This window comes from Heterodontus francisci, chromosome 14, assembly GCF_036365525.1.
Source record: "Heterodontus francisci isolate sHetFra1 chromosome 14, sHetFra1.hap1, whole genome shotgun sequence".
NCBI classification, from domain to species: domain Eukaryota; kingdom Metazoa; phylum Chordata; class Chondrichthyes; order Heterodontiformes; family Heterodontidae; genus Heterodontus; species Heterodontus francisci.
Genome location: NC_090384.1, coordinates 97728505 through 97752706, shown reverse-complemented (window position 1 = coordinate 97752706; position 24202 = coordinate 97728505). Strand labels below are relative to the sequence as shown.

The 24202-nt window shown below is 43.8% G+C and overlaps 1 protein-coding gene across 2 annotated transcripts in view; it reads left to right on the top strand.

Moving 5' to 3' along the window:
• The first annotated feature begins 6659 nt into the window (after positions 1 to 6659).
• The window catches only part of eif3m (eukaryotic translation initiation factor 3, subunit M), a 48490-nt gene continuing 30947 nt past the window's right edge, over positions 6660 to 24202 (top strand). Inside the window, exons 1-6 of one of the 2 annotated variants that reach the window (XM_068046590.1) lie at positions 6751 to 6768; positions 9970 to 10063; positions 13660 to 13792; positions 14004 to 14142; positions 16374 to 16497; positions 20682 to 20776. In XM_068046590.1, coding sequence (XP_067902691.1) covers positions 10061 to 10063; positions 13660 to 13792; positions 14004 to 14142; positions 16374 to 16497; positions 20682 to 20776 — 494 coding nt within the window. In that variant the 5' untranslated portion in view covers positions 6751 to 6768; positions 9970 to 10060. Of the gene's footprint in view, positions 6769 to 9969; positions 10064 to 13659; positions 13793 to 14003; positions 14143 to 16373; positions 16498 to 20681; positions 20777 to 24202 lie in introns of both variants that reach the window. The other variant, XM_068046589.1, reaches the window with a different exon arrangement.

Here is a 24202-nt window from a genome sequence, read left to right as displayed (position 1 = left end):
TTACAAAGTTATGAGCGGCATGGACAGAGTGGATAGTCAGAAGCTTTTTCCCAGGGTGGAAGACTCAGTTACTCAGGGACATAGGTTTAAGGTGCGAGGGGCAAAGTTTAGAGCGGATGTGCGAGGCATGTTTTTTACTCAGAGGGTGGTGAGTGCCTGGAACTTGCTGCCAGGGGAAGTGGTGGAAGCAGATACGATAGCGACGTTTAAGAGACATCTTGACAAATACATGAATCGGAAGGTTATAGAGGGATATGGGCCCCGGAAGTGCAGAAGGTGTTAGTTTAGGCAGGCATCAAGATCGGTGCAGGCTTAGAGGGCCGAATGGCCTGTTCCTGTGCTGTACTGTTCTTTGATCTGATATACTTCAATCAAGTCTCCCCTCACTCTTCTAAACTCCAGTGAAAATAAGCCCATTCTGTCCAACCTTTCCTCATAAGACAACCCGCTCATTCTAGGTATCAATCTAGCAAACCTGTTCTGAACCACCACCAATGCATTTACATCCTTCCTTAAATAAGGAGACCAAAACTGCACACAGTATTCGAGATGTGGTCTCACCAATATCCTGTATAACTGAAGCATCACATCCTTACTTTTATTTTCAGTTCCTCTCATAATAAAGGATAGCATTCCATTAGCCTTCTTTATGGCTTGCTGTACCTGCATACTAACTTTCAAAAACCTTTTGACATCCATCAATCTTGACCTGTCACTTCTTTGTAAACAACATCTCCAGGTGTCCAAAGTTCTCTGTTGTTTATTGAGCTGGAAGTCAGGTGGTTTCCTGGAAAGGCTTGTAGTTGTTGCTGGAAGTCAGGTGGTTTCCCAGAAAGGTTTGTTGTTGTTGCTGGAAGTTAAGTGGTTTCCCAGAAAGGCTTATTTTCCTCTCAGTGCCCCTTTTAAAAAACATTTCCAGGGACTGTTTTTTCAAAGTCAAGTGGCCTTTACATGACCCCCTTTGAAAACTCCAAAGTTTAACATTTCTTCAATCTTTCAAAAATGAATCCTCAAAAAATATGTTTAACGAAACAGAGGCACTTTCGTAACAATGTTCATGATGAAGCATTGCATGTGAGAATATAACTATGTTCATTATGTGAAAATAAATATTAATATCAAGAGATGAATAGGAAGTTTTAGAATTTTGTAGGAAGTGTATTACGAACATAGACTACATTGTCTCAGGTTTACATTAGAAGCACTGCTCCAATTTTCAACATATTAATTAAGGAAACTTAACGGAGGTTTTGTTTTATGAATTCTACTTTGTACTGTCTGTGATGGCACTGAGCTATAAACCTATAGCATATCCTTTTAAAACAACCGTTCTGTTTGAAGAGTCAGGCTGTGTTCTTCATTTAAATGCCTTTCCTTGAAGATTGAGATATCTAAACTCTAAGATATATCAATGCAGCAAAGATTTATGGCAATCATGTATTCCAACACCACCTCACATTGATTACTTCCAGGCTAAGGTGAGGAGGTAAGAATGTTACCTCAGTTGTTCACCTCCCAAACTCTGTATTGGGGCAATAATTTATATAAGCGTTACATTATTTAGTGATTCTTCTGTTGCAAATACACTTGTAGGGAGTCCAAAATTAGAAGCCATAAATATAAGATTAACACTAATAAATCCAATAAAAAATTCAGGAGAAAGATCTTTACCCAGAGAGAGGTTAGAGTGTGGAACCCGCTACCACAGGAGTAATTGAGACGAACAGCATAGGTGGCAGTTAAGATGAAGCTGCATAACAAAGGGGAGAAAGGATTCGAAGGTTATGCAGATAGGGTTAGATGAAATAGGGTGGGAGGAGGCTCATGTGGAGCATAAACACCAGCACAGACCAGTTAGGCTGAATTCTATTTAATTCTATGTACAAGGTTAGAAAGAAAGAACTCGCATTTAAGTAGCGCCTTTTCACAACCTCAGAACATCCCCGAGTGCTTCACCAGCAATGAAATACTTTTGAAGTATTGTCTATTGCATTTTTAGGAAATGCATCAGCTAATTTGTGTACGGTAAGATGTCACAAACAGCAATGTGATTAATTACCAGAATGTGGTGCAGATTTTAATTCCAGGCATGGAACGGACTGGTTGAGGTAGAACATCCCCCCACACTCCCCATTCCTGCTGGCAAGAGACCAGATGCATTTCAAAGGCCGTGCCAGTGACTTCAGCTGCCTAGGCCCCATACTCTAAAATTCCCTCACTAAACCCTTCCACCTCTCCACCTCCCACCCCTCCTTAAATCCCACCACTTTGACCAAGCTTTTGATCGCTCCTTTCTAATACCGTCTTCTTTTGCTTGTTGTCCATTTTCATTACGTCTCTGTGAAGTGCTTTAGGATGTTTCTGTATCTTAAAGGCACTGTATTGTTGTTGCTATGGAGTAGACCTACTGCTTTCCAACCAAAAGCTTCCATGTGCTTAGACTGTAGCATGCCCGGCAACTCAAACCTACCCACAGTTCAGTCTATTTCCTCAGTTCTCAGTGAATTTTCCATATAGAATGGGGCATCATTGCATGTCTGTGGGATACTGGAATGTCTTAGTGAAATGCACCTCCTGATGGTATTGCAAGTGATTATTGAACAGTTCAGGGCACAGATCCTGCCAGGAAAATGCATGGAATATGCTTGTGTTCAACCATGACATTCCTTTTCAATAAGCAACATAATTTCAGATTAAACATTTATTTAAAGGTGCTCTCGATTTTAAAATTCTAATCTCTGTTATCAAATCCCTCCATAGACTCGCCCCTCCCTATCTCTGCAACCTCCTCCAGCCCTACAACGCTCCGAGATCTGTGCATTCCTCCAATTTTGGTCTCTTGCACAACCTCCATTTTAATTGCTCCACCATTGGGGGCCTTGTTCAGCTGCCTGGTCCCTAAGCTCTAGAATTCCCTCCCTAAACCTCCTCACCTCTCTCTACACCTTTAAGATACCTCATAAAAGCTACCTCTTTGACTAAATCGTTGGTCATTTGTCCGAACTATCTCCTTATGTGGCTAAATGTGCTATATAAAGGCAAGCTGTTGTTGCTGCTGTTTAACAAGCTATGGAGCCAGGATTTCTGTAAATTTTGCACAGATTTTTTGAAATGGCAGATAGTAAAAGTGTAACACATTCTTTGGCCTCCTTATCTCAAGAGACAATGGGTAAGCGCCTGGAGGTGGTCAGTGGTGTGTGGAGCAGCGCCTGGAGTGGCTATAAAGGCCAATTCTAGAGTGACAGACTCTTCCACAGGTGCTGCAGAAAAATTTGTTTGTTGGGGCTGTTTTTTCTGCCAACTGCTCTTCGACTCGCCACACTTTAGCCCTGCCTTTATGGCTGCCCGCCAGCTCTGGCGAACTCTCACAACTTGCGATCAATGTCACAGGACTTCATGTCGCATTTGCAGACGTCTTTAAAGCGGAGACATGGACGGCCGGTGGGTCTGATACCAGTGGCGAGCTCGCTGTACAATGTGTCTTTGGGGATCCTGCCATCTTCCATGCGGCTCACATGGCCAAGCCATCTCAAGCGCCGCTGACTCAGTAGGGTGTATAAGCTGGGGATGTTGGCTACCCCGAGGACTTCTGTGTTGGAGATACGGTCCTGCAACCTGATGCCAAGGATTCTCCGGAGGCAGCGAAGATGGAATGAACTGAGACGTCGCTCTTGGCTGACATACGTTCTCCAGGCCTCGCTGCCATAGAGCAAGGTACTGAGGACACAGGCTTGATACACTCGGACTTTTGTGTTCCGTGTCAGTGCGCCATTTTCCCACACTCTCTTGGCCAGTCTGGACATAGCAGTGGAAGCCTTTCCCATCTGCTTCTTGATTTCTGCATCTAGAGACAGGTTACTGGTGAAAATTGAGCCTAGGTAGGTGAACTCTTGAGCCACTTCCAGAGCGTGGTCGCCAATATTGATGGATGGAGCATTTCTGACGTCCTGCCCCATGATGTTCGTTTTCTTGAGGCTGATGGTTAGGCCAAATTCATTGCAGGCAGCCGCAAACCTGTCGATGAGACTCTGCAGGCACTCTTCAGTGTGAGATGTTAAAGCAGCATCGTCAGTAAAGAGGAGTTCCCTGATGAGGACTTTCCGTACTTTGGACTTCGCTCTTAGACGGGCAAAGTTGAACAACCTGCCACCTGATCTTGAGTGGAGGAAAATTCCTTCTTCTGAAGACTTGAACGCATGTGAGAGCAGCAAGGAGCAGAAAATCCCAAAAAGTGTGGGTGCGAGAACACAGCCCTGTTTCACGCCACTCAGGATAGGAAAGGGGTCTGATGAGGTGCCGCCATGTTGAATTGTGCCTTTCATATTGTCATGGAATGAGGTGATGATACTTAGTAGCTTTGGTGGACATCCAATCTTTTCTAGTAGTCTGAAGAGACCACGTCTGCTGACGAGGTCAAAGGCTTTGGTGAGATCAATGAAAGCAATGTAGAGGGGCATCTGTTGTTTGTGGCATTTCTCCTGTATCTGACGAAGGGAGAACAGCATGTCAACGGTCGATCTCTCTGCACGAAAGCCACACTGTGCCTCAGGGTAGACGCGCTCGGCCAGCTTCTGGAGCCTGTTTAGAGCAACTCGAGCAAAGACTTTCCCCACTATGCTGAGCAGGGAGATTCCACGGTAGTTGTTGCAGTCACCGCGGTCACCTTTGTTTTTATAGAGGGTGATGATATTGGCATCGCGCATGTCCTGAGGTACTGCTCCCTCGTCCCAGCACAGGCATAGCAGTTCATGTAGTGCTGAGAGTATAGCAGACTTGGCACTCTTGATTATTTCAGGGGTAAGGCTGTCCTTCCCAGGGGCTTTTCCGCTGGCTAGAGAATCAATGGCATCACTGAGTTCCGATTTGGTTGGCTGTATGTCCAGCTCATCCATGACTGGTAGAGGCTGGGCTGCATTGAGGGCAGTCTCAGTGACAACATTCTCCCTGGAGTACAGTTCTAGGTGGTGCTCAACCCAGCGGTCCATTTGCATGCGCTGGTCAGTGATTTTGTCCCCTGATTTAGATTTGAGGGGGGGGGGGCGATCTTCTTGATGGTTGGCCCAAAAGCTCTCTTAATGCCATCATACATTCCTCTGATGTTTCCGGTGTCTGAGGCCAGCTGAATATGACTGCATAGGTGTTGCCAGTAGTCATTTGCGCTGCGCCTGTGGTTACATTACTGTGGTTAAAAAAATGTAAATTAAGGCAGGGTGGGGTGAATAGCAACCATGACAACAAAGATGAATAGATTAGCATTGCAATGAATAATGTAAATAGGTTCATGAGAAAATTAGCGATGTTAAAAGAAGGATCTGCATTTACATAGTGCCTTTCACAACCTCAGGATGTCCCAATGTGCTTTACAGCCTATCAACTATTTTCGAAGTGTAGCCACTGTTGTAATGTATCAACAACTAAATTGTGCAAAACAAGGTCTCACAAATAGCAATGAAATAAATGACCTAATTATCTGTTTTTAGTGATGTTAATTGAGGGATAAATATTGGCCAGGACAGCAGGGTGCATTGCCCAGCTCTTCTTATGAACAGTACAATGGGATCCTTCACAGGCAGAGCCGAAAGGGCCTTGGTTTAATGTCTCATCCAAAAGATGGCTTTGCTGGAAGTGAAACACTCCCTCGGTACTGCAGTGGAGAGTCAATCTAGATTTTGCTTTTGAACTCAAATGGAGTAGAATTTGAACTTCAGTTTTCCGACTCTGAGGCAAGGGTGCGACCGGCAGAGCCACAGCTGACACTTGACAATGCTGTCTGACCAGCTGTTGAGTTAAGACTATGCATAACTTTTATATCAATCAAATGGCAGATATGCTAAAAGTTTAACACATTACATAATTAAAAACATTAAGGGGGGAGGGGATGATGTAGGAATAGCAAACAAAACATTCGCTGGGAAGGGTATCAAATTGATTCATGTAAATAGGTTATTAATACAAAAAAGACCTGCGTTTATATAGCATCTTTCACAACATCCCAATGTGCTTTATGGATAATGAAGCATTTTTGAAGTGCAGCGGTTGTTGTAATGTCGGAAATGCAGCAGCCAATTTGTGCTCAGAATGCTCCCACAAAAAGCAATGTGATAATGACCAATTTTTTGGTGATCTTGATTGAGTGATAAACATTAGCCATGACACCAGGGATAACTCCCCTGCTCTTCTTTGAAACAGTGTTATAGGAGGGTCTTTTACATCCACCTGAAAAACAGCACTGGAGTTTGGAGCTAGATTCTTTTTACACCCAACTGTCTGGAAGGGGCCATGGTTGACAACGAAGAAGAAAATTGAAGATGTTGCCGTGCAGGACAGGTTTGGGGATCAGATCAGATTTTTAAAAAAAGCTTCTTGATATAAAAACAAGAAATGCTGGAAATACTCAGCAGGTCTGGCAGCATCTGTGGAGAGAGAAGCAGAGTTAACATTTCAGGTCAGTGACCCATCTTCAGAACTGGGCTAGCTTTTTGATGTCTACTGGCTTTTTCTTATTCCTTTTCCAAATATTTTCCTTATTGTTTCCTTTCCTTTTCCAAATACTTCTACTGTTCCTATTTTTTTCCTAAATAATTTTCCTATTCCTGTGCTGTCACTTCCTCAGTTGCAGAGGTTCCGGCGGGGTGGCGGCTCCTTTAATAAACGTGGGACCGGAAGTGACGCGATGCCGCCGGAAGTGGGCCTGTTTGCGCCGCGGCGGAGGCTGGAGCGGTGGCCATGAGTGTGCCGGCTTTCATCGACATCACCGAGGAGGACCAGGTGAGCCGCTCTAGGTGGGAGGGAGTGGCCGGCCGACCCTCCCCGAGCGGCCAAGTGGTGAAAGGACGGGTCCCGCCTCCCATCCCAGGCTTGGGGGCGCTTCGCACGCGTGGGCCCGGGGACGTAGTTCGTCGCCGGGCAGGCGCAGAATGGAGGCTCGGGTTTGGGGAGGGTTCGGAGAAGTGAATGAGGGCTTTGGATGAGGGGGGAAAGCGAGTGAGGGCTTGGGGGGAGGGGGGAAAGCGAATGAGGGCTTGGGGGGAGGGGGGAAAGCGAATGAGGGCGCGTGGGGAGGGGGGAAAGCGAATGAGGGCTTGGGGGGAGGGGGGAAAGCGAATGAGGGCTTGGGGGGAGGGGGGAAAGCGAATGAGGGCTTGGGGGGAGGGGGGAAAGCGAATGAGGGCTTGGGGGGAGGGGGGAAAGCGAATGAGGGCTTGGGGGGAGGGGGGAAAGCGAATGAGGGCTTGGGGGGAGGGGGGAAGCGAATGAGGGCTTTGGGGGAGGGGGGAAGCGAATGAGGGCGCGTGGGGAGGGGGGAAGCGAATGAGGGCGCGTGGGGAGGGGGGAAGCGAATGAGGGCGCGTGGGGAGGGGGGAAGCGAATGAGGGCGCGTGGGGAGGGGGGAAGCGAATGAGGGCGCGTGGGGAGGGGGGAAGCGAATGAGGGCGCGTGGGGAGGGGGAAAGCGAATGAGGGCTTGGGGGGAGGGGGGAAGCGAATGAGGGCTTGGGGGGAGGGGGGAAAGCGAATGAGGGCTTGGGGGGAGGGGGGAAAGCGAATGAGGGATTTGGGGGAAGGGGGAAGTGAATGAGGGATTTGGGGGAGGGGGGAAGTGAATGAGGGATTTGGGGGAGGGGGGAAGTGAATGAGGGATTTGGGGGAGGGGGAAGCAAATGAGGGCTTGGGAGGGGAGGAAGCGAATGGGGGATTTGGGGGAGGGGGGAAGCATTTGGGGGAGGGGGGAAGCGAATGGGGGATCTGGGGGAAGGGGGAAGCGAATGAGGGATCTGGGGGAGGGGGGAAGCGAATGGGGGATCTGGGGGAGGGGGGAAGCGAATGAGGGATCTGGGGGAGGGGGGAAGCGAATGAGGGATCTGGGGGAGGGGGGAAGCGAATGAGGGATCTGGGGGAGGGGGGAAGCGAATGAGGGATTTGGGGGAGGGGGGAATCGGGACTGGAGGGTGCTTGGGGAGGGTGGGAATGCAGGTTGAGGGGGTGCTGGGGCAGTGACTTTAATGTAAAAAAGCACAGCCTGCATCCTGGAATCTACAGCCTTCGATACATAGAAGAAAGACATGCATCTAAACAACACCTTTCACAACCCCAGGACTTTCCAAAACACTTTACAGCTCATGTGATCTTTGAAGTGTAGTTGCTGTTGTAAAGTAGGAAATGCAGCAGCCAATTTGTGCACAGCAAGCTCCCACAATCAGCAATGTGACAATGATCCAGGTAATCTGTTCTTAGTGCTGTTGCTTGAGGGATAAATATTGGGCACGACTCCCCTGATGCTCCTCTTCTGCTGCAATAGTGTCATGGAATCTTTTACATCCACCAGCATTTATATGCACATCTCACATTTGTAACATTTTTATATATGATACATTTTCATTAGACTCTACAAAGTGGAAAATTGCTGCCATCTTCAATTGCATGAAGTAATAAAAAAAAAAAAATTGTCTCTGCTCATTGGTAATTTTTGCAGATTGGGACCAGAATATTGATTGACCAGTGGGTTTGTAATTTGAAGAGTTTTCAACATCAGAAGTTAGCTTCTGCTGTAGCATTCTAGTGAATAGAGAAGAATTGTTGCTGGTTGAAAAGTATTGCCATGGAAGTTGAAATGAGGCTAATCCATGAACAAGACCAATATACACAAGATCTTAAATAGCAAAATAATTAAGTACTGGCAAAGCTAAATACTCAGTGGCAAAGTTACTGTTCTGTGAATAGAAACTCAATTACATAGAAATAGGAAAACAGAACAGGGGAGTGGGACTTTTTCAAAGCGCTGCCACAGGCACAAAGAGCTGAATGGCCAGCTGTGCAGTACGAGAGGCAGTTTTGCCCAACAATTCTATGCAGGACTTCATGCTCCACATAAACAGGAATCCTAAACATACCTGTGACTGGTAACTTTCATTGCCCAGAATATTAGAGTTTTAACCCTGATGATTATGTAATAAATATTTATGGAATGGATAGTGTGTCAGTTGGTAGCACACTCTCCTCCGAGTCACAAGGTTCTGGGTTCAAGTCCTACTCCTGGACTTGAGTACAAAAATCAAGGCTGACACTCTAATGGAGTCCTGCACTGGTCAGAGGTGCTGTCTTTCAAATGGGATGTTAAACACAGGCCCTATCTGCCTGCTCTGGTGAATGTAAAAGATCCCATGGCATTATTTCAAAGAAGAGCAGGGGTGTTATCCCGAGCCAAAATTTATCTCTCAGTCAGCATCACAAAAAGATTATCTGGTCATTATCACATTGTTTTCTGAGGCACCTTGCTGTGCACAAAATTGGCTGCCACATTTCTTGCATTATAACACTTCAAAAGCACTTTAATTGGCTGTGAAGTACTTTGAGATGTCTGATGATCATAAGAGTGCTATACAAGTGCAAGTCTTTTTCTGTACTTGGGAACAATTACTGGGTCATATCGGGAGTTCAGGTGGCCACACAAGGGCGGCGCAGTGGTTAGCACCGCAGCCTCACAGCTCCAGGGACCGGGTTCAATTCTGGGTACTGCCTGTATGGAATTTGCAAGTTCTCCCTGTGATCGCGTGGGTTTTCGCCGGGTGCTCCGGTTTCCTCCCACAGCCAAAGACTTGCAGGTTGATAGGTAAATTGGCCATTGTAAATTGCCCCGAGTGTAGGTAGGTGGTAAGGAATATTGGATTACTGCAGAGTTAGTATAAATGGGTGATTGTTGGTCGGCACAGACTCTGGGCCGAAGGGCCTGTTTCAGTGCTGTATCTCTAAATATATAAATAAGATTTCCTTCCTTGCAGGATGTTCCTCGTGGTTTGTTTGCATTCCTCCACTGTTGGAGTTGAGCCATGTTCTGGGTGAAACCATGAGATGGGCTGTGTCGTCTCAAAATGTTAGGATGTGGCCATCCTTTTGATAACAACACCCACTTTTTAAAGTTATAGTTACTTTGGTAGCTTACTGGAGTAACTGCTTATTTCTCTCTATCTAGATTGGTATGGATAAACCAGCATAATACAGATGAAATATGTGTCGTTCAGGGAGCAGACAGGTGCTTCTAGAATCACATTTATAGCCGCAGTATGGTATGTTGCCTCCCTGGTCCCAGGTTCAAGGGTTTCACTGAGTGGCTGCAGAGCACTCAGGGCAGTGAGTGAACTGCCAGAGGTCATGGTCCATATTGGTACCAATGACGGGTTGGATAAGGTCCTGGGAGCCAGGAAGGAGACTAGCAAGCAGAACCTCAGAGGTAGTAATTTCTAGATTACTCCTGGTGCCATGTGCTAGCGGGTATAGAAATAGGAGGATAGAGCAGATGACTATGTGACTGCACAGATGTTGCACGAGAGAGGGATTTAGATTTCTGGGACATTGGGATCAGTTCTGGGGGAGGTAGGATTTAGACAGGCTGGACAAGTTGCACATGAACAGAACTGGCACCATTGGCCTCATGGGGTGGTTTGCCCATGCTTTTGGGGAGGGTTCAAACTAATTTGATGGGGGATGGGAACCAGGAGATAACAGAGGAAAAACAAGGTGTACAAAAGATTGGACAAAGCAGATAGCACTAGAATAAGAAATAATTAGTTATTAGATGGGGTCAGAGTAAGAGAATGCAATAAGGTCTCAATTAGGGTTACAGTTCCTGGGGGAGGTAGGATTTAGACAGGCTGGACAAGTTGCACATGAACAGAACTGGCACCATTGGCCTCATGGGGTGGTTTGCCCATGCTTTTGGGGAGGGTTCAAACTAATTTGATGGGGGATGGGAACCAGGAGATAACAGAGGAAAAACAAGGTGTACAAAAGATTGGACAAAGCAGATAGCACTAGAATAAGAAATAATTAGTTATTAGATGGGGTCAGAGTAAGAGAATGCAATAAGGTCTCAATTAGGGTTACAGTTCATATATGTTCGTGCACAAAGCATGATAAAGTTGGTGAGCTACAGGAGCAGGTAGCCATATGGGAATATGTTGTGGTGATAAAGTGGGCTCAGAAAAGGGCTGGGTGCTAAATATTCCTGGATACAAGGTTTTCCAGAAAAGATAGGGAAAGAGAGGAAGGAGGGGCAGCTATAATGTTTAAGGAGAATATTGCAGTGCTGTAGAGCAAGGATGTCCTGGAGAGATCAAAGACTGAATCTATTTGGTTAGAGTTAAGAAACAATAGATGTACCATTACACTACTCAGTGTATTCTATAGGCCACCAACTAATGGGAAAGATATGGAGGAACAAATTTGCAAGGAAATTCCAGAGGTGTGAAAACTGTAGTGACAATGGGCTTTTAATTATTCTAATGTAGACTGGAGTAGTAGTAGTACAGAAGGCAGAGATGGAGTGTGTTTGAAGTATATTCAGAGGAATTTTCTTGAACGGTATGTTTCCAGTCCAATGAGGAAGGAAGGATTGCTGGATCTGGCTCTGGGGAATGAGGTGGATCAAGTGTCAGTCAGGAACTTTTTAGGGTATAGCGATCATAGTATCAAAAGCTTTAGGTTAGCTGTGGAAAAGGACAACGACCAATCCAGAGTGATAAATACTAGATTGAAGGAGGACCAATTTCAGTGGAGTGAGAACAGATCTGTCCCAGGTAAATTGGAATCAAAGACTGGCAGGCAAAACTTTAAAGAAAAGATAGTTTGTGTATAGTCAAGCTGCATTCCCACGAGGGGAGAAAGGTAGGACAGTCAAAGCCAGAGCTCACTGGATAAGGAAAGATATAGAGAGTAAGATGAAGCCGAAAAAGGAACAGATGCCAGCTTGATACATGAGACCCAGGCTGAATAATATAGAAAGTTCAGAGGGGAAGCCAAAAGAAATGAGAGAGAAGAAACTGGCAACCAACATAAAAGGCAATCCAAAAGTCATCTATAGGCATATAAATAGTACAAGGGTAGTTGGGGGGAAGGGGGGTAGGGCCGATTAGGGACCAAAACATGGGAACTGCATGTGTACGCAAGGCATGCGTCAGGTACTGAATCAGTACTTTTGCATTTGTCTTTACCAAGGACGAAGATGCTGTGCAAGTCATACTGAAAGGGGAGGTAGTTGAGAAACTGGAGGGCTTAAAAAGTGATGGGGCAGGAATTGGAAAGGCTGGTTGCACTTTATTTTTATTTTATTTATTTAGAGATACAGCACTAAAACAGGTCCTTCGACCCACCGAGTTTGTGCAGACCAACAACCACCCATTTATACTAATCCTACATTAATCCCATATTCCCTACCACATCCCCACCATTCTCCTACCACCTACCTACACTATGGGCAATTTACAACGGCCAATTTACTTATCAACCTGCAAGTCTTTGGCTGTGGGAGGAAACTAGAGCACCTGGTGGAAACCCACACGGTCACAGGGAGAACTTGCAAACTCCGCACAGGCAGTACCCAGAACTGAACCTGGGTCGCTGGAGCTGTGAGGCTGCGGTGCTAACCACTGCGCCGCCCTTAATTTAAAGTTGATAAGTCACCAGGACCAGATGGGATGCATTCGAGGATACCAAGGGAAGTAAATTGCTGGGGTACTGGCCATAGTCTTCCAATCCTCCTTAGATACGGGGGTGGTGCCAGAGGACTGGAGAATCGCAAATGTTGCACCCTCGTTTGTAAAAGGGTGTAAAGATCAGCCCAGCATCTAAGGCCAGTCAGTTTAACGCAGTGGTGAGAGAGCTTTTAGAAAAGATCCGGGACAAAATTAATAATCACTTGGACAAGTATGGATTAATTAGGGAAGGTCAGCATGGATTTGTTAAAGGCAAATCGTATTTAACAAAGTTGATTCAGTTTTTCAGTTGGTTGATGAAGGTAATGCAGTTCATGTGGTATATAATAGACTTGCCAGCAAAGTTGAAGCCCATGGAATTAAAGGGCAGAGGCAGCATGGTCACGACGTTGACTGAGTGACTGAAAACAGTGTAATGGTGAACGATTGTTTTTCAAACTGGAGGTAGGTAGACAGTGGGGTTCCCTGGGGGGAGAGGAGTCAGTACGAGGACCACTGCTTTTCTTTATATGTAACTACTGCTACTGAGACCACAAACATTCTCAGACACTGACCCAGTCATAGTTTCACCAAGACTGGCTCAACTCCAGCAGTGCATAGAGATACTGAACAAAGAAGGCCAAGTAAAGCTTTGTCACTTTAAGGCCAAAGTTGTTTTAGATAGACCTACTGAAATAATTAAAGATTATAAGCTAATCACTGCAGGTTATAATTCATGTGAAATATCTTGTGTAATAAGTAATGATGGATCTTTCCTCATTAGAAAGGAATAGCTTCTGGAAAAGCTGCACACTGCTAGGTACAATTGTTTGCACCTTTAAGTCCACAAGACATATGGAAGTGCCCCTGTCAGCAAAACTAGAAGAAACTTAGCAGCTAATTGCTATTGCAGTGGGGAAAAAGTTTCTCTTAACTTGATAGTTGCTTGTAAATTCCTAATGTCATGAGGTCAATTACAGGTTAACTGCTGCTGCTGAAGTTAAAGTTTGTTTGCAGGGGCAGTTAGTTTATAGATGCATCGGACACTTAAATGGAAGATCACGGTATTTATTAAATAATCTCTGCCTGATTGAGTGAAGTTTTCCTCGTTTTCACAATGTAAAATACAGTGAAGTTCTGGATTTCTTTTATTTAATCTTTGAATATTTTATAAAATTATTTGTGTTGCCCAGGCCTCTGAGCTTCGATCCTACCTGAAGTCAAAGGGAGCGGAAATTTCAGAAGAAAACTCGGAAGGTGGGCTGCACGTTGACTTGGCACATATCATCGAAGTCTGTGATATCTGTTTGAAGGAAGATGACAAAGGTTTGTTTTCCCACAAATCATCTGGTTCATTTTGAAGTCAGTGCATTTTTTGTTTAAAAGCCTTGATTCTAAGTAGTGATTCTTAAACGGCCACTCTCTGAAATCTTAAGGAAACCTTAAGTGTTATGGTGGCCTGAGTGAGGCTGGGCAAGTCCAGTGAACTACTTTGTTGGCTTTTTTACAAATATTTTTCTTTATGCATTTTATGCAGATGTGGAGAGTGTGATGAATAGCATTGTGTCTCTGCTCCTGATTCTGGAGACTGAAAAGCAGGAAGCGCTGACTGAAAGCTTGTGCGAGAAGCTGCTGAAAGCTCGCGAGGGTGAACGCTCATCGCTCCGACTGCAGCTGTGAGTATGCAGTTTGCATTGGAAGAGGTCATGCCATCAGAGCCCCTTCAAAAGTCAAGAATTATTAACGACTTCTACCTGTTTTTATATTTTGGGGCAGTTTTTAAAAAAAAAACAGGGGAATGGTTGTGTTACTGAACACAGCGGTGTGTTGGAACTAAATTAAGCTTTGTGAGAACAGTCCAGGGTAGTAAAGTCTTTCATCCCAATAAAGCTGCTTCTACCCATACCCAAATTCCTCCACCTGCCTTTTGAAAGCTTGCTTGCTTGTCATATAATTCCCAATGTTTGCCACCCTTTGATTAAAGAAATTTTTAATATCTGTTGTAAATATGTTAATGTTTTCTGATCCTCCTGACCTGACTTTTAAAGTAATATTTTGGGGTTATATATCTAAAACGTTTAATGCTATGTATCTTGAGAGGTCACCTCTTGATCATCTTTAGAACTTGATATTCTCTATTCTTTCTGCATAGCTCATATCCTGTATATTGGGATCCCTTGCACTTTTTACAGTGGAAATATGCTCTTTTCTAGTGTGATGACTAGAACTGAGACTACAGTGTTAGGCTTGGTTCATTGATAGCACTTCCACCTCTGGTTCAGAAAGTCCTATTCCTGAGATTTGAACACATAACTCAGACTGGCGTTTCAGTGCTGTACTGAGGGAGGAGTCATAGTCATTACACCACAAAAGGAGGCCATTTGGCCCATCAAGCCCATGCAGGAATGTTGCACTGTTGGGAAGTGTCGTGTTTTGGATAAGGCATTAAACCGAAGGCCCATCTGCCCTCTGAGGTGAATGTAAAAGATCCCATAGCACTATTCGAAGATGAGCAAGAGAGTTCTCCTGTGGTCAATATTTATCCCTCAACCACTATTATATAAAAAAAAATTATCTTCTCATTAGCTCATTTATGTTGGTGGGTGTTTGCTGTGCACAAATTGGCTGCCACATTTCCTACATTACAACAGTGACTGCACTTCAAAAGTACTTCGGCTGTAAAGCATTTTGGGATCATGGAAGATACGATATAAATGTAAGTTTTTCTTTCTTCTAACCATTGCCATACAATTACATTTTCAAGCGTTAACCACTTTAAACTTGTGCCTTTGCAGGTTTGGGTGGCTCCAGAACAGTATTCCCCACTCTCTTTACTCCCCTCCAACTCCCGCCTTCACCACTCCCCCCGCCAACAGCTGTTTCTAATGCTGCTCCGCAGTTTGCATCATATAAGCAGCTGAGCAAGCAGACAATTTCTACTTGAGCGTTAATGCTGGCAGGAGAATTAATTTTTTAAAAAGCTGCAGAATTTGAGTTAAATTTATCCTTTTTGTTCAGTAAAAGAAGAAATAGTTTGGATAAAAAGTACTGTTTTCCCCTCCCAAAACTTCCCTCTTTTTAATATCGCAGCAAAAACATTGCCTCTTGTAGGGAGGGTTAGGCTGGCTTGGAGGTGGATACCCCAGGCACTACAAAGAACAGCATCTTAGCTCCAGTGTATGGGAGACCCCAACCAACCATTTCTTCCCCCCCCCCCCCCCCCCCATCCTTCCCCAGCCACACGCAATTGCCCCATTCTCTTCAACACTGCCCAAATGTTCATACAAACATTAGAATAATGTGTGTAAATACTGAACAAAACAGACAGTGGCTGAACAGCTGCATTATACATTTATAATCTTGTAACTGTGCATATTTCCTGCCATTTCTCCCAGAAGCTTGGCTTCTGGTACTGACACCACTGAATTTCATCCTGCTGCAGTCTTTCCATTTGCTTTACACACCATTTCTTTTAACCTTTTATGACATATATATATATATATATTGTAATCATGTTGTCAATGTTCAAGTACTTCAGCTTTCCTTTCTATTAGCTGTGAGTTGTGGAATGAGCTTGGACTGAATCTGCTTAATGAACCAGGCCACATAGCCCAAGTTGTCCACAGTTCACTGAGCATCAGCAATGTCATTTAAATAAAGCAGCGAGAAATCGAAAAGGCCCTACTGCACTCTTTTGGGGCTGATGGACTGGGGAAAGGTTTACATTGCAGCACATGCCACTTTATGACATGATGTTGAGACAAGATGAAAGTCATCTAAAATCGCCAAAAATATAAACTTTCTTAAAATAACAATTCTTATTGCAAGAACTGTCCTAATTCATTTTGCTAACACTGGTTTATATTTATTGTTATCCAATGTGAAAGGTAGTTTTGTCTTTAATTAGGCTGCGTAATCTTTTTCATGGAATGGAGGAGAATGCTCCTGCTAGATACATCGTATACTGCAGTCTCATCAAGGTGGCAACGTATTGCAATGCTATTCAATACATTCCTTCTGATCTTGACCAGGTGAGTCACTGTGTCTTCACATGCTTTACTTCTCTGTAATTCCGAACATATGAATTAGGAGCAGAAGTAGGCTATTCGGCCCCTCTAGCCTGCTACGCCATTCAATAAGATCTGTGTGCCTCGAATTCCACAGTCCCATCTACCCCTGATAACCTTAGATTTTTGTTAGACAAAGGAATCAATCTACTTCTGTCTTAAAACTATTCAGTGACCCTGCCTCCACCACCTTCTGAGGCAGACAGTTCCAAAGTCTCTCAACCCTCTGAGAGAAAAGATTTCTCCTCATCTCTGTCTTAAAAGGGCAACCCCTAATTTTAAAGCAGTGCCCCCTGGTTCTGGACTCGCCCATAAGAGGAAACATGCTTTCCACATCCACCATGTCCAGACCATTCAGGATCTTATAAACGTCAATCAAGTCTCCCCTCTTCGAAACTCCAGTAAAAACAAGCCCATTCTGTCCAACCTTTCCTCATAAGCGAACCCGCTCATTCCAGTTATTAATCCAGTTAGTAAAGCTCCTCTGAACCGCCTCCAACGCATTCGCATCCTTCTTTAAATATGGAGACCAAAACTGCACACAGTATTTGAGATGTGGTTTCACCAATGCCCTGTATAACTGAAGCATCACATCCTTACTTTTATTCTCTATTCCTCTCGTAATAAAGGATAGCATTCCATTAGCCTTCTTTATTACTTGCTGTACCTGCATACTAACTTTTTGTGACTCATGCACTAGAACACCTAGATCCCTCTGCACCTCGGAATTCTGCAGTCGTTCTCCGTTTAAGTAACACTCTGCTTTTTTATTCTTCCTGCCAAAGTGAACAACTTCACACTTTCCCGCATTATACTCCATCTGCCAGATTTTTGCCCACTCACTCAACCTATCTAAATCAGTCTGCAAGCTCCTTGTGTCTTCACAACATACTTTCCTACCTATCTTTGTGTCATCTGCAAATTTAGCTACCATGCCATCGCTCCCCTCATCTAAGTAATTGATATAAATTGTAAAATGTTGAGGCTCCAGCACAGACCCCTGCGAGACTCCATTGTCACATCCTGCCAATCAGAAAAGGAGCCAGCTATGCATACTCTGTTTTCTGCCAATCAGCCAGCCAATCTTCTATCCATGCTAATATGTTACCCATTCACCATGAGCTCTTACTTTGCACAATAAACTTTTATGTGGCACCTTGTCAAATTCCTTCTTGAAATCTAAGTACAGTACATCAAGGGGCTCCCCTTTATCCACTGCACATGTTACTCCTTCAAAGAACTCCAATAAATTGGTTAAACATGATCTCCCTTTCACAAAGCCATGCTGACTATTCCCGATTACCTTGAGTTTTTCGAAGTGCCCAGCTATAGCCTCCTTAATGATGGATTCTAACACCTTCCCCATGACAGACTTCAAGTTAACTGGCCTATAGTTACCTGTTTTCTGCACCTTCCCCGCACCGCCACCCCCCACCCCCACATCTTGAATAGAAGGATTATATGTGCTATTTTCCAGTCTGATGGAACATTTCCACAATCTAGAAAATTTTGAAAAATTAACACCAATGCCTTGACTACCTCATTAGCCACTTCTTTTAAGACCTTAGGATGAAGCCCTATCGACCCGCAGCTCCATCAGTTTGGTCAGTACTGCTTCCCTGCTGATTGTAATTTCACTAAGTTCCTCCCTTCCTTCCACCTCCTGATTTACAGCTATTACTGGAATGTTTTTTGTATCCTCGATAGTGAAGACAAACAAAATGTTTGTTCATTTCATCCATTTCCTTATTATCTACTATTAGTTCCCCATTCTCACTTCTAGAGGACCAACACTCAATTTACTTTTTTCCTTTTTAAATGTAGAAACGCTTGCTATCTGTTCTTACATTTCTAGTTAGCTTCCTCTCGTACTCTAATTTCTCCTGATTAACCTTTTAGTTATTCTCTGCCATTCTTTGTATTCTGACCAATCATCTGGCCTGCTACTCATCTTTGTGTGCAATTATATGCCTTTTCCTTAAGTTTGATTTCTTTAACTTCTTTAGTTAACCACGGGTGGTGGGTCCTCCCCTTAGAATTTTCCTTTATAGTAGGAATGTACTTATCCTGAGTATTCTGAAATATCCCCTTGAATGTCTGTCACTGATTCTCTATTGATCTATCTCCTAGCCTAGTTCATTAGTGCCATTCGCTGCTTGGGCTTTGGGGTTTGTGTGTGCAAGGTAAGGAGGGGAGAAGTTGTTCCAGGCCATTCTCAATATTGCTGCAGTTCTCTTGCTGGCAGAGCATTTGGCTTAGTGTCCCTTGCCAGCCTGAGGCAGATTGGGGTTAGTTTCACTGAGTGTGCTAAATTATGTACATGCACTTCGTAGCTTTGCTTATTAGTATATTGTGCCACCAGTGGAGGAAACTATATGGCTGCCTGATGTCTCTTGCCAGTCTGAAGCAGATTGAGCACGGTCAGTGAAACGAATCTCAATCATCTATCTACATGCACTTTGTAACTTTGCTGGAGGAACCTCTATGGCTATTTTTGACAGTCATCTTTGACATTGTCATTTATACTGGGGCGGAATTGTTCATGGATGAATGGTTCATTTACTGTTGCACAAATCTACCCCCCCACTTGCCGGTACTTTGGTTTTATATCAGTATGTTGTTACGACCAGGTGAGGAAGGGGTCTCAGGCTCCCCTTTCGCCCCTTCTCTGGTTTGACCGTAACAGGGTTTATTCTTTTAACAGTGATTTAACTTACCACCTCAGGGAGCACTTGCTGCTGTTCCTCTAATAATTGCAAATGACCCCATCGGACAGGTTTTCTTGAGTTTAAACAAGAAAGATGTAAGTTTATTAACCTTATTCTAAACCGGTTAAAATTACCAAAATATGCGATGCATCCATGATCGCGTTCACACGAGGGGCACACACACAGAAATAGAGGGAAAAAACAGAGTTGGGAGGTTGGAGTAGAGTCCTTAATAAAATTGTAATTTAAATACTGAGTCTGTGTCTTTAGTTGAAATTAAATCTTGAAGTCCTTGCTGGGCCACGTGCACAATTTGGGCTTGCTTCTCTGGTTCCAGAAGGCCGAAGAGGCTGCTACCTGACTGGACCAGACGACGTGTCGGGTTCGGGTCAGGTCGGGCCAATCTTCCGGGTCCAGCTTTCAGGCTCTGGTTAGGCCCGGGTTGGGTCGGGTCAGACGCACACGTGAGTGCTTTGCTGGTAAGTATTGAAATTAAAAAACTTACCTGAGCTGGGAGTCCGGGACGAAACTGAGTCTGCGCAGTGAATGAGTGATGTCACTATGACGTCATCACGCATGCGCTGCAGCTTCGTAGAGCTTCCCAGTCGAAAGGTAAGTAAAGGGATGGTCGGGCTCGGGGCAAAATTGGAGGGGATCGGGTCCGATGTGGTTCGGGTCGGATTCTTTTTCCCGGCCTGAGCAGGCCTGTCCTCTCTGTTGCTGACTGAGGGTCTGTAGATTTGAAGTTTGGCTGCAGCTGAGGCTTCCCTTGGACTTTGCTGGAGAGAGATGTTCCTTCCCTGGAGTTCAGTTACTGTCTGACTTCTGCGTCATCACTCTCAAATTTCCACTGTGGCCCAAACAGTTATGTGATGTGACCACCTCTTTATGTTTGAGAAACAAGTTTCTGGAAGGGTTTTTTGAACTAAAGTTCTCCTCTCAAGCTGTTCAAAAATACTTGGCCAGGGGGTTTGGCTCTTTCATAGTCAATGGGTGTCGATGGCTTTTGACGATCAACATTGACAAAATCATTCTAGGTAATTCAATTAGGGAATATCTCCATTGTTCTGGCTAGACTGGGTAATCACCTCTGTCCCCAGACTGATTCTTTTAGTTTTTTCACATGTAAATTCATGGCCATCTTGGCTGCTAGTAGTTCTGTTTTCTTTTAAAGGTTGTTTGTAACAATGTCCAGTAAAAAGTCTCAGGCAAAGTTCCATTCGGTGAAATTAATATTTCCAGGTGACGTGGGGTTTCCGTTACAATGTGATCAATTACTGGAAAAGATTCATTATCTTTGTTGCTGGTTTGATGAGCAGCCCCAAGGTAAAATGTAGAGATTTCTCTCAGGCTGCCATTGCTCCTACTTTGGCCCTTTGGTCTATATGATGGATACAATGGCAAAGATCAGTGAATAAGAAGTTAATGGTTTTTATCTAGGTTCGCAAATGGATATCGGACTGGAACCTCAGTGTAGACAAGAAACACCATGTACTGCGATTGCTTTATGAAGCACTGGTGGACTGCAAAAAAAGGTATCTGCATGTTTTGAATTTAGTTAAGAAAAATGAATTAATTACAGGAGTCATTGCCCTTGACAGTTTTCTAACCTCGAAACTTTTGAGGTATTTGTGGGTAAATGGAGTCAAGATACAGAGCCATTGTGGAACAGTCTTGAGGGGGCCGAGTGGCCTACTCGTCTTCCTATATTGCATTATCTGTTAAACTATTTGAATAAATTACCAGTTGAAAGATACTTTTCCAATAATTGCTATATTTTGAATGTACTTGCACAAGGACTTCACTGTGGAAGTTCTGCTCGATGTATCCTGCATTCTTACAGCAGCTTACTCTGTCCATTGTAAATGTAAAGGGTGTTAATATTGGAAGCAGGTGCTGTGTGCAGCCATTGGCAGGAAACAAAGCACCATCAGGCTAGCTGTCTGGATGTCATAACTTTTCCATTGGGCCTCTGAGATGCAACTGCTGTTTTATATTCTCACAGAAATGGTCTCCTGTGTTTCTGATGACTTTTCCTTTGCAATCCCTTGCTCCAAGCTTTGCAAGTTCCTGCCCATGATGACATTGAGCTGCTCAAGCTCTGCCCTTATTTAGAGCCAGACTGTTCACAGTTGATGTTGGGAAGCACTTCTTCACACACAAAGGGTAGTGGAAATCTGAAATACTCTGTCCTCCAAAAAGCTTTTGGGGGGTGGGGGTCAGTTGAAAATTGTAAAACCAATTGATTGTTTTTTTTTGTTAGGCAAGGATAGTTAAGTGTTACAGAACCAAGGCAGATAAATGGAGTTAAGATGCAAATCAGCCATATTCTAATTAAATGGCGGAACAAGCTTGAGAAGCTGAATGGCCTACTTTGTGCTCGTTCCTTATTTAATGTCTCGCTATCCTTTCTGGGTTGCTAGGCCCCTTCTGCAAACCATGTACCCGTAGTACAAAATCCACAATTCATATCTCTCTCTCTCCCACGTGCACCCCAATCCAGTATCAACATTGAAATGAGAATGAAGATGCCAGAAGAGAGCCAAGTTTAAAAAAAATAAAATAAAATAAAATGCAAAGTGAAGATTGAAATGATTTTGCCCTTGGAACTCTTGTAACACATTAAGGTTTAATAGGATTGAGGTGATGGCCTTTGGGACTGTTTAGCTGCTTGCCATTCTAAAGCTTTTTGTAGGTAAATATTGAAATGCACCTGATCATCTTAGAATTTTCTTTACAATAGTGAGTTTTTAAAAAAAAAAATGCAAAGAAGACACAAGGATTCTTGAAAATAATCTGAAATATAGAGAAGTCACAAAGACTAGATAGGAACACGCTGTTTTTCATTTAACAGAATTATGTGCAAGACAGGCTTTCATTTCATGGCCTAGAGTCTGTTGGATTGCAAACCTTTGTTTAATGTGTTCCTCGAAATAGCTCAGAAGGTTGTAACACTTCAACCATCATAAAGATACCACTTAATTTTTTTTGATTTTCCTGTTTATTGTGGATGCACATTCTCATTAGCATAGATAAATATATACCAGTTGTAGCCTGACCAAATAGAGGTCCAAACCTTCAAAGAAGCTGGTCCTGGGACAGTGTGTGTAAAACATCTTCCAACCTAAACAGTTCCATGCAGATACGACCTGCGTGATCAAATCCTCGAAATTGCAGTATGGCAGGAGGTTCACCAATCCATCGCATCTATTTAGGTGTTGGTCAATTGAAGCTACCTACTCTAATCACGTTCCACTTTCCCTAAATTGTTTTAAATTTTTATCCAAGCCCCTTTTATCTATAGTCTACCCTTGTGATAAAGCATTCTAATTTCCCCTTTCATTCGTTTAGTGATAATCCTGACTTTTATGCCCAGTTGCCATCAATTCACTATCAAATGGGAACAATTTATTACCTGTTAAAACCTTTCATATTTTTACCCCTGACCCCATTAGTTTTAGGAGACAGACTGTTTACTGATTAATTCAATCTGCAAAGTGCATTAAAATTGAAACTTCCACTTACTGTGTAAATTAAGTGATCAGATAAAATGAGGTTGGGGGGAGAGGGGGTCAAGATCCTTGATGATGCTTATTATGGAGACTGCAGTTTCCCTAACTCAGAGCTCTATCACAGTGTCTCTTTATTTGGAATAAAAACAAGAAATGCTGGAAATATTCAGATCTGGCAGCATATGTGGAGAGAGAAGCAGAGTTAACGTTTCAGGTCAGTGACCCTTCATCAGAACTGGCAAAGATTAGAAATGTAATTGCTTTTAAGCAAATAAAGCAGGGGTGGGGCAAGAGATAACAAAAGTAAAGGTGTTGATAGGAAGGGGTCACAGAGAATAACTGACCAGAAGGTCATGGCGCAAAGGCCTGATGAAGGGTCACTGACCTGAAACGTTAACTCTGCTTCTCTCTCCACATATGCTGCCAGAGTTGTTGAGTATTTCCAGCATTTCTTGTTTTTATTTCAGATTTCCAGCATCTGCAGTATTTTGCTTTTGCTCTTTATTTGAAAGATTGGACATCTGTGTATTCCAGAAAGGCTTGGTTGGTCTTTGAACGAAGCATAATCCCTCTTTTTAGATTGGACAACGGGGTTATCAAGAGGGTGTGATGGTCCAAACTAACAAGTGTGAGAATCACAAAGTCAGAGGAGGTGCAGTATGAGACAATCTCAGTACAGTGTGAAATCTCCAGGTGCAAAGTTTTTCCCACTCATTGAGAGCTGGATTGTCAAAGACCTAGGAGCAAACTGCACCCACCCTTTCTACTGTGTATTGATCGGGGACAAAATTAGAAGGTAAAACTGTATGTTGCTTGCATTAGCATAGAAATTTTTTTTTATTCATGAGACACGAGCATTGCTGGCTAGGCCATCCCTAATTGCCGTAAGGTGGTGGTGAACCGCTGCTGTCCAGTAGGTACATCCACAGTGCCCTTCCAGGATTTTGACCAGAGACTGAAGGAATGCGATATATTTCCAAGTCAGAATGGTGTGTGACTGGAGGGCAACTTGCAGGTGCTGGCTTTCCCATGCATCTGCTGCCCTTGTTCTTCTCAGTGGTAGAGGTCGCTGGTTTGGAAGGTGCTGTTGAGGGAGTCTTGGCGAGTTGCTGCAGTGCATCTTGTAGATGGTGCCACACTGCTACCGGTGGTGCAGGGAGTGAATGTTTAAGGTGGTGGATAGGATGCCGATCAAGTAGCAGGCTGCTTTGTCCTGGATGAGTTTTCGAGCTGCATACATCCAGGCAAGTGGAAAGTATTCCTTTTCACTCTTGACTTCGGCCTTGTAGATGGTGGACAGGTTTTGGGGAGTTGGGAGGTGAGTTACTCACTGCAGAATCCCAGCTTTTCAAGGTATCTTGCAGTGTTATGAAAGTGCTTCTGTTTTTTATTAAATATTTTTTGAGGATTCATATTTAAATTTTGGAAGTGGATTAATTTTTTAGAAGA